At 43.4% G+C, this 11318-nt stretch overlaps 1 protein-coding gene across 1 annotated transcript in view; it reads left to right on the forward strand.

The window, feature by feature from the left end:
• The window catches only part of GRIP1 (glutamate receptor interacting protein 1), a 464606-nt gene that overhangs the window by 423916 nt on the left and 29372 nt on the right, over positions 1-11318 (forward strand). The window contains exons 22-23 of the mRNA XM_010841627.1: positions 7571-7727; positions 9285-9399. Of these exons, the coding sequence (XP_010839929.1) occupies positions 7571-7727; positions 9285-9399 (272 nt within the window). The remainder of the gene's footprint in view (positions 1-7570; positions 7728-9284; positions 9400-11318) is intronic.

An 11318-nucleotide genomic window follows, 5' to 3' on the forward strand; every position in this document is an offset into this window, starting at 1 on the left:
GCTTTCTAAGGCCCACTTGCCTTCACATTCCAGGATGTCTGGCTCTAGGTCAGTGATCACACCATCGTGATTATCTGGGTCGTGAAGATCTTTTTTGTACAGTTCTTCTGTGTATTCTTGCCACCTCTTCTTAATATCTTCTGCTTCTGTTAGGTCCATACCATTTCTGCCCTTTATCGAGCCCATCTTTGCGTGAAATGTTCCCTTGGTATCTCTAATTTTCTTGAAGAGATCTCTAGTCTTTCCCATTCTGTTGTTTTCCTCTATTTCTTTGCACTGACCGCTGAAGAAGGCTTTCTTATCTCTTCTTGCTATTCTTTGGAACTCTGCATTCAAATGGATATATCTTTCCTTTTCTCCATTGCTTTTCACTTCTCTTCTTTTCACAGCTATTTGTAAGGCCTCCCCAGACAGCCATTTTGCTTTTTTGCATTTCTGTTCCATGCGGATGGTCTTGATCCCTGTCTCCTGTATGATGTCATGAACCTCCGTCCATAGTTCATCAGGCACTCTGTCTATCAGATCTAGTCCCTTAAATCTATTTGCCACTTACACTGTATAATCATAACAGATTTGATTTAGGTCATACCTGAATGGTCTAGTGATTTTCCCTACTTTCTTCAATTTAAGTCTAAATTTGGCAATAAGGAGTTCATGATCTGAGCCACAGTCAGCTCCTGGTCTTGTTTTTGCTGACTGTATAGAGCTTCCCCATCTTTGGCTGTAAAGAATATAATCAATCTGATTTCAGTGTTGACCATCTGGTGATGTCCATGTATAGAGTCTTCTCTTGTGTTGTTGGAAGAGGGTGTTTGTTATGACCAGTGCATTTTCTTGGCAAAACTCTATCAGCCTTTGCCCTGCTTCATTCCGTATTCCAAGGCCAAATTTGCCTGTTACTCCAGGTGTTTCTTGACTTCCTACTGTTGCATTCCAGTTCCCTATAATGAAAAGGACATCTTTTTTGGGTGTTAGTTCTAAAAGGTCTTGTAGGTCTTCATAGAACCGTTCAACTTCAGCTTCTTCAGCGTTACTGGTGGGGGCATAAACTTGGATTACTGTGATATTGAATGGTTTGCCTTGGAAACGAACAGAGATCATTCTGTCGTTTTTGAGATTGCATCCAAGTACTGCATTTCGCACTCTTTTGTTGACCATGATGGCCACTCCATTTCTTCTGAGGGATTCCTGCCCGCAGTAGTAGATATAATGGTCATCTGAGTTAAATTCACCCATTCCAGTCCATTTAGTTCACTGATTCCTAGAATGTCAACGTTCACTCTTGCCATCTCCTGTCTGACCACTTCCAAATTTGCCTTGATTTATGAACATAACATTCCAGGTTCCTATGCAATATTGCTCTTTACAGCATCAGACCTTGTTTCTATCACCAGTCACATCCACAGCTGGGTATTGTTTTTGCTTTGGCTCCATCCCTTAATTCTTTCTGGAGTTATTTCTCCACTGATCTCCAGTAGCATATTGGGCACCTACTGACCTGTGGAGTTCCTCTTTCAGTATCCTATCATTTTGCCTTTTCATACTGTTCATGGGGTTCTCCAGGCAAGAATACTGAAGTGGTTTGCCATTCCCTTCTCCAGAGGACCACATTCTGTCAGACCTCTCCACCATGACCTGCCCGTCTTGGGTGGCCCCACACGGCATGGCTTAGTTTCGTTGAGTTAGACAAGGCTGTGGTCCATGTGATTTGATTGACTAGTTTTCTGTGATTATGGTTTCAGTGTGTCTGCCCTCTGATGCCCTCTCGCAACACCTACCATCTTACTTGGGATTCTCTTACCTTGGACGTGGGGTATCTCTTCACAGCTGCTCCAGCAAAGCGCAGCCTCTGCTCCTTACCTTGGACGAGGGGTATCTCCTCACCGCCACCCCTCCTGACCTTGAACGTGGAGTATCTCCTCTCAGCCCTCCCGCGCCTGCACAGCCACTTCTCAAACAATGCCACTCTCTAAAAGCAAAGAAACAAAACGAAACAAAACAAAAAACCTCTTTTGATGATTCCCTGTTTTAGATGATGCCAAAAATCCTTAGTTTAAAACACCGAGTTATTTTCATTCTAGTCCCCAACTGTTTTATGGATTTCATCTCCTGATAGTCCCTTGCAGTATCTTGTACTCTGCATCTTGAATTTTTCACTCTTCTCTAAGCAAGCTTTGGTTTTAGTACTTGACAGCACTAGATGTTTCAATGTTAAACAATCCCTGCCTTAATCAGTTCTAAATCTGTTGGGAAATAGAAACTGGAGTCAGCAGTGGATTAAAATATCAACTTTTTACTTTTTATTTTTTGGCAGACTTGGGAGTTTTTAGAAAAGCTGAATTGAATGTACAGCCAGACTCAGGATTCTTATTTCTCTACCCCACCCCAGGTCTGATGTTGGGACTTTAATAAGGGGGAAATCAGATCTATGAAGGCTTCCCTGGTGACTCAGACAGTAAAGAATCTGCTTGCAATGCAGGAGACCCGGGTTCAATCCCTTGGTCGGGAAGATCCCCTTGAGACAGGAATGACGACCCACTCCTATATTCTTGCCTGGGAAATCCCATGGACAAGAGGGGTCACAAAGAGTTGGACACAACTGATTGACTAACACTTTCACTTTTCAGATATACGAAGCAAACTGTAGCCCCAGCTTGTCAGTTGGATTTGACTTAGTTGAATAGAACTAAAAACCCTGATATCAGAGTGACTTAAATCATAAAGAAATAGGCATTTCAGAGCTAGTATATAACTCCACAGTGTCATGAAGGACCCATGCTCTTAAGTATTTCTTCTTTAATATGCCTAGCACTTGGTTTCCATCCTTAGGTTCACTCCATGGCCCAAGATAGTTGTTGGGGCTGCAGCTGTTTCTTCTACATTCCATCTACATTCCGGGCAGCAGAAAAGAGGGTTGTAAGGAGTCCTTCCAGAAGTTTCATTTACATGTCATTGGCCAGAACTTTTTACATAGTTAAATTACACTTAACTTTTAAGAGAGGCTAGGAAATAAGTCTTTCCCTGAGCACCCTCAAAATATGCACCCTCAAAACTGGTAAAAAGATGAAAAGAAGAGTGGATGTTTGATAGGCAACTAGTGGTCTGCCACAGCCATAGCTGCAGTCTTGGCCTCCTGCCACCTTTGAGCTCAATGAGCCTCAGGAGTGGAACTCAGGTTGGCTTACCTCATGGTGCTACAGCAGTGGGAGAGAATGAGTCCGAGGAGAGCCGGAAAGGGCCCAGGGTTACATTCCCAGGGCTCTTTTCCAGAGCTGGACCAATTGGGTAAATCGATGCTCATCCTCTGGGAGGAATAAGTACAGATGGTTAGAGGGACCAGAAGATCCCTGGACTACTGCTCACGCCTTGAGAGTGAAGCAGGCACCCTCTGGCGGACCATAAGCCTAGGCAGCAAGGTCTACCGTGAGGGCACCTCTTCAGTCCTCCTGCTCCGCTTCTCCTGCTCAGCTTCCCCTGTGCTTCCACTGGTGAATGCGCACTTAGCCTCTTAAGTCCCAGCTCCTATGTTGCCGTTCCATTGGCACCCTTCATGACCTGCTTTCTGATCCCCAGACAGATCTCTATTCTTTTCTATCAGTGTGTTCAGATGGAAAGGGTAACAATTCTCACATGCATATAGAACTCTCACTTCCTATCTCTGCCTGTTTCTCTTCCTCTTTCTCCCAAAGCTATACTAAACTGTGCATTTTTTTGAAGACAAGAACCTGGTTTTATTATCTTTGCATTTCAGCTCCTCCTGCTGAAAGCCTTAGAGGTGCTGGTGCATGCATGCTGGCTAAGTCACTCCAGTCGTGTCCAACTCTTTGCAACCCCATGGACTGTAGCCCGCCAAGCTCCCCTGTCCATGGGATTCTCCAGGCAAGAATACTGGAGTGGGTTGCCATGTCCGCCTCCAGGGCATCTTCCTGACCCAGGGATCAAACCCACGTCTCTTATGTCTCCTGCATTAGCAGGCGAGTTCTTTACCCCTAGAGATACCTGGGAAGCCCCTGGAACATTTACTAAGTCAGAAATGCTGATTTCCTTCTTTCCCTGTTTTATAATGAGACTGAGATCTTGACAAATTGAGTTGCTTAATAAATAATAAAAGTAATAGACATTAAATGAGGTTTCATTAAAACATCATGGTGTTCCAGGCATGTCCATGAGTGTTTATGTGTATTATTCTCCTCATTTTTCATATCAACCTGGTGAAGCATGTGTCACTATCCATGTTTTAAATGGAGGCAAATTGGCCAAGACTGCAGAGCAAGCAAGTGGAAAAGCTGGAATTTAAACCTGGGTTTTTCTTACTTCATTCTCTGTGCTAGCATAGCATGGACAAGACCAGGTCTTCTAAGTTTATACCTAAGCCCCAAATATTTGAATTGTATATCCCCTTTTCATGCCCTGCTTTGTTGTAACATGATAATCCTTTAGATAATCAAAGAAGACTTGTCCAAAGACAAGTCTTCTTTGATATACACAGACATGCCTTTTTGTAGGGAGGGGCATTTTCCTAGTAATGATGCTTCATATCTGCTCAAGCCCATCCTTACAATCTTGCTCAAATCACCAAGAACTACTTAACATCAATTGGAAGAAAAATCATAAAGTTAATCTGCTCAGTTTAAAACATGTTGGAATTTCCCTTGGGAACTGAATCGTCATACGGGTTAATGCCTGTCAGAAAAGGATGCCCCTGGGAGGACATCACCATTTAGCATTTTGCTCTTAGCAAATTTAAAGCCTTTAGGGGAAGTGAGGTGTGGACTTACTTCCCCTAACTCTTTTTAAAAGATGTCACATATTTGGGCATCAGTTTATTTGCTTCCCTGGTGGCTCAGAGGTTAAAGTGTCTGCCTCCAATGCAGGAGACCTGGGTTCCATCCCTGGGTTGGGAAGATCCCCTGGAGAAGGAAGTGGCAACCCACTCCAGTATTCTTGCCTGGAGAATCCCATGGACAGAGGAGCCTGGTAGGCTACAGTCCACAGGGTCGCAAAGAGTCAGACACGACTGAGCTACTTCACTTTCTTTCTTTCTCTTATTTGCTTCAGAAGATGGATAGCCTGGCAGAGGGAGCAGGTGAAATGTAGTGTTGCCCCATCACTCCCCTTTAAGAAGAGACTCAAGGGTTCCCGTAATTCAACACTTTGGACAGAAAACTGAACATTCATCATGCAAAACTTCTCCCCAAATGTCTAGCCACACTTGCAGTTACCCAGGAAAGAAAATGAGATATGGAACTGTAAATATTGCCTCTGCGCTGAGGACTTCTGATGCTTGGTTTCCTAAAACAGGAGATGCATCGGGTATTTCCATGATGCAGCTGTGGGCTTTCCTGTATGGTGGAGGTTAAATCCTCTTGATCAAACAGCATTATCCTTGGACGTCCCGCTTTCTCTGGGCTCTAACTAATAGTAAGGATGGCATTATGGTACTAAACCAGTAGAGGGAAAGTGAAGGGGGGAGACGAAGCAAAGGAATGGCATGCAGATAGTCATCTCATGTTGTTGGGTCATTTAAATGAACGTGAACTTGTGGTTCTAGGCCTGTTTGCTAGATGATGTGTTTTAAGCACAGTAAGAAATAAGTGTTATATTGCAACCCGGTACACACATGTGGGCTTCCCAGGTGGCTCAGTGGTAAAGAATCCACCTGCCAGTGCAGGAAACACAGGAGACGCAAGTTCAATCCCTGGGTCAGGAAGATCCCCTGGGGGAGGAAACGGCAACCCACTCCAGGATTCTTTTCTGGAAAATCCCATGGACAGAGGAGCCTGGCAGGCTACAGTCCATGGGGTCACAAAAAGTCAGACATGACTTAGCGACTGAACACAGAGCACACACACACGTAAGCAGAAGTCACGTACGGTGGTTACAGCAGACCCTACCTCACACTTAAAGGTTGTCATCCTAACTTTTCCCTCCCCAAATTATGATACATACAAAAAAAACGTGATTTCTAGTCTGTGGTAAATATGCTTTAAATATATTCTTGTCAAAATATGAAGCCACAGATTTAGCTCATATTTGTAGGAAATTGTCTATTATATAACCTGATTGTCAAAACCATTCCTCACTTTCTCATCAAGCTAATCAGACTTAAGTCCCTTCAGAAAGGAAGTCAGTCTTTGTTTTGCAGGTCAAATAAACATCAGAATGTGCACCTCCTTACCCTGACAACTGTCCTGAATTCTAATTCTGAGACGCAGGGAGATAGATGGATGAGCAGGGTTAAAAGCTTTGCACTGAGTTGGTGCCTGGTTGAAATAAGGCTCCGCTCCAAGACCTTCCCTCAGGACCAAGCCTTTCCCTAATTATCTATCTCTCGACTGATGGCTGGGAGCTTTTATATCCCACGGTCAAGCTCGTTCAAAGATTTGATATGGATGAGAAATATGCCTCTCATTTGTAAAGGGGCAGGAAAACAATTGTGAATTGGGAAGTAAGAAGGGAGCCTTGACTGATCTTAGACATCCCCCTCTCCCCCCAGAGCTTTCTCAGTGAGGTCGTTTTAGGAAGACCTGCCTGTGGAATGGGAGGATCTGATTCTCCTAAAATTAGGACTGGAACCCCCGGGAAGGTTTGCAAGTACCAACTAGGTCCTCAAATGAAAATAACAAATACCTACCTTCAAAGATAATTATGCAGAATCAATAAGGTGATACAAATGAAGGACTTTTAATCATTTTATTTATTTATTTATTTTTGGCTGTGCTGGGTTTTCATTGCTGCGCAGGCTTTTCTCTAGTTATGGCAAAATAGGGGCTACACTCCAGCTGCAGTGCACAGGCTTCTCATTGTGGTAGCTTCTCTTATTGCAGAGTACGGGCTCTAGGGCAAAGCGCAATAGTTACTGCGCATGAGATCAGTTGCGCCATGGCATGTGGGATCTTCCCAGATCGGGGATCGAACCCATGTCTCCTGCATTGGCAGGCGGATTCTTTACCACTGAGCCACCAGGGAAGCCCCAAGTAAAGGACTTAATGAAGCTCTGGGTGCATAGTTAACGCCTGCTCTGGGTTTAGTATCATTGCTGTTGCTATAGTTAATCTACCCCTCTACTAATAGTGCAGATGAAGTAATCCTCAGCCCCATGCCTAACATCTGTGGGCCCCAGCCAGTTTTTCTGTGCTCGGTCCACACCCTGCAACCAGCACCCCTTGGTGACTCCTTGGACCTAGAACCCACCTCTGGTGGCAGATTCCACTCCCAGAAAGACAGACTTGGGTAAGAAGCCCTCTTGCACCCTGCAGGTGGACACAGGGTATCTGGGCAGGCAAGTCAGGGTTCTGACCTCCTGGAGCTTGCTCTAGAAAGGGCTGGATACAGGTTTTGATATATCCCCCCTCCTAACAGACTTCTCAGCTGGACAGGGGAGGGCAGGAGCCCTGTATATAATCAATTGGGATTAGACATGAGTGTGTCTTTAATGTAAGAATTAAGTGTTGTCTTGATGGCCTTAATGATCCCAAATTCAGTTAAAGTCAGACCCCTTGAATAAACAAATGGAAACTACAGAAAAAAGACAAGTTACTAGATAATGAATGCCTTGTTTTCGTTGCAGGCACTGGCTTTCAGGCCTCAGGCTACAACTTCAACACCTATGACTGGAGAAGTCCCAAACCAAGAGGCAGTTTGTCCCCAGTCACTAAGCCTCGAAGCCAGACTTACCCAGATGTGGGACTAAGTAATGAAGAGTGGGACCGGTCCACCGTCAGTGGGTAAGGTTTTCACCAAGTGCTGCCCTGTCCCAACTGCTTCCGGGTCATTTGGGCTGGATGTGGACTTCTGTACTTCCTGTGGCACCTCCTGCTCATGTTGGAAGGGTTCATGAAGCCACTGTCACTGTCCATGCTGGCCCCATGGCTGATTCAAAGACTTGAGCCTGCCCAGCAGGAATCTGGGCTCTACCACACACACGTTTCCCCAAATGAGAACAACAGTAGTACATGAGGAAAATCTCCTTCTATAAACCATGCCCTCACTCTGTGACTGGTTCCCTCTCCTTTCACTTAGAAGGTGGTTTCACACTGTGTGTGTGTGTGTGTGTGTGTGTGTGTGTGTGTGTGTGTGTGTGTTAGTCGCTCAGTTGTATCCGACTCTTTGCGACCCCATGGACTGTAGCCTACCAGGCTCTTTTGTCCATGGGATTCTCCAGGCAAGAATACTGGAGTGGGTTGCCATTTCCTTCTCCAGGGGATCTTCCCGACTGAGGGATCAAACTCAGATCTCAGGCATTGCACGTGGATTCTTTACCATCTGAGCCACCACAGAAGCCCAGATTCACATAAAATTACATGAAAAAAAAAATTTTTTAACTGAGGATTTGATATTTTTAACTGAGACTCTATTTTAGCAGTGTGTTCCTTACCAAAAGATTTTAAGGAAACTCATAAATCTGATAGCATTTAACTGATCTATACTGATGTACGGGGAAAACGTTTTTCTCTCTCAAGGAACAGTTTGATTTCTTCTTCCCTTCAGATAGGGTAGCTGAAAGATATCCCCACCAGTGCCATGTTGATGCAACTCACTCAGCAATATCCGTGAACTCAGTTAGTAAGACCATGGTCTTTCCAGTCTTTGAGACATTTTTAATGCCCTACAGTGTCTTTCTGTTAGAACTGGCCTGACTTGGAGGCCACAACTGAAAGAAAGCCAGATCCGAAATGAATCTCTATTTTGTGTGTGAGATGAAGGGGAGGGAGATTCTGGATCCAAATACATGTGTATATATATAGGCTTCCCAGGTGGTGCTAGTGGTAAAGAACCCACCTGCCAATGCAGAAGACATAAGAGATGAGGGTTCAATCCCTGGGTCAGGAAGATCGCCTGGGGGAGGGCATGGCCACCCACTCTGGTATTTGTGCCTAGAGAATCCCATGGACAGAGGAGCCTGGCAGTCTACAGCCCATGGGGTCACAAAGAATTGGACACAACTGAAGCAGTTTAGCACAGCATGACACACATGTGCGCACACACACACACACACACACACACACACGTATGTATTTGGGCTTCCCAAATGGTGCAAAGAATCTGCCCGCAGGAGATTCAGGTTCAATTCCTGTGGTTGGGAAGATCCCCTAGAAAAGAAAATGGCAACCCACTCCAGTATTCTTGGCTGGAGAATCCCATGGACAAGGAGGGCTACAGTCCATAGGATTGCAAAGAGTTGGATATGACTGAGTGACTGAACACACACACACACATGTATATAAATGGATATATACATATATATCTGGCAAGGTCTTAACCAAGACTGTGCTTTTGGACAGCAGTTTCACAGGGGCTCCCGACAGTACCGAGGCCGAGCAAGAGGAGAACTTCTGGTCCCAAGCGCTGGAGGATCTGGAAACCTGTGGACAATCCGGGATTCTGAGAGAACTCGAGGTAGCCTCGGTCCTGCCACTTACTCTCATTGTTTCTACATTCATTTTTTTTGGTCCTTTTGAGTTGGCATTGGTCACACCAGTTCATTTAAAAGCTTTAACCCCTTTCCACAGGAGAAAGCTGACAGGCGTGTGTCTTTGAGAAACATGAATCTCTTGGTAGCTACCCTTTCTGTTTATATTTTTGCTTGTGAAGCTGCCTTCCCTGCCCCCTTGCCTTTCGGACAGTGATTTGATTTTATCCAATGCAGTTAAAAGTATTTCTTTCCCCTTTCTGCCCCCACCCTGAGCTTACTGACCTGTGGCTTCTCTGCCATTGCTCCTTGCTAACCCTGACTGCCCCTGTTTGCCACCGGATCGCTCAGGCGAGCTCAGTCTCAGCAGTGGCGTCTCTCATTCTCTGATTTGCTTTAGAAAGGTTTCTTTGGCATGTTTTCATTTGTACCTGGTAGAGACGTTAATTTGATCGTGAAGAGGAACATAAGAGGAAATTTGATTTTACTTCATTTTGCCCTTAAAGTAGATGACAATGCGGCTGGTAGAAAAAAGGCCAGTCTGTTTGATCAGCAGCCAAAATATTACAGAGTACATTGCTGTTAATTGCAAATCCTGCTTCTGTGCTAACTTAGTGTGAATTCAAGGACTTGCAGAGAGATGGAGTATAATAGCAGAACTCCTGGGGAGTTCTTTAATCAAAGCCGTAAATTTGCTGACAGTGTTCACACTTTGGTCTGGGAAGTCCTGGACTGTTTCCTTTTATGTTCTTTTAAATTTTCTGAGCTGTAAAAAAGAAAGTGGCAAAAGTCTCGTTTTTATTTTGATGTCGTATGAGGTCCCCAAGTCACCATAAGGAATGTGAATGGCCTAACTGGGCGGAACTCTTGCAGTTCTAAAATGATGACTCATCTTTATATTATTTTGCTTCTCAGTTGCATGTGTGGATATTTTATGTGACTCCAATGTTTGTGAATCTGCAAAGAGAATTATAAAGAAAAATATTAGTTTGAATTTGTAAACATCATGGTATTACCTGGCATGAATTTCAACTTCAGAGCACAGTTAAAGGACCTGGAGATGGATACTCCTACAAAATGTAAATAAATTAAGATGTTAGCAACTGATTCGTTTTCATGCAACTTTCAAAAAATATAGAATGCTTAAGTATCAGGTAGCTTATTTAAACTTTTACCACTTCCTGTATGGAGAATGATCAGCATTGTACCAAATTGAATAAAGATCTCAGTTCACATTTTTTTAACATAGTACGGCTTTTAAAAGCATGTTTTGGCTTATATGCCTTTTGCATTTTTCATTTTGAAATCTCATTTGAAGAACCCATTTTTCTTCTCATAGCTTCTTCTACATTAGGTATTAACAAAGTGAAGATGATGTAAAAAGTAATACAGTCAGGTTGTGTTTTCACCCAGAAATTGAGTTACCTGATGAAAACAACATCCTTCAGTATAGAATTTATGTTGCAACAGCCAATAGATTTTTTCTAACATCACTTCAGGCAGGTGTGGCCCTTGAAATTATATATCCAGGAAAAAAAAAGAATGGGTTGAATTTAATAGTCAAAAAGAAATAAATTTTTCAACTAGAAAGAATGATTGACAAATCCGTAAATTAGAGTCTTATTCACACTTTTAGCACAAGGAATATTCACTTATTAGTTTGAATGAACTCTGATCCCTTGATTTCAAGTGCAACTATGCCAAAAATATTATTGGAGCTAGGTTCCTGCATATGAAATTTATATCTAGCATTAAAAGTTAAAGCACACTATAAATGTAACAAATGTAATTAGCTAAGATAAAAAATGATTACAATTGAAATGAAAATGAAAATTATACTAGTCATTTTCCCCATTGCTAGCAATAATTTAGGTTCAGCTTTAGGGCTGAAAAACGTACAGTTTTA

The sequence above is a fragment of the Bison bison genome, unplaced genomic scaffold, assembly GCF_000754665.1.
Source record: "Bison bison bison isolate TAMUID 2011002044 unplaced genomic scaffold, Bison_UMD1.0 scf7180017864163, whole genome shotgun sequence".
NCBI classification, from domain to species: Eukaryota; Metazoa; Chordata; class Mammalia; order Artiodactyla; family Bovidae; genus Bison; species Bison bison.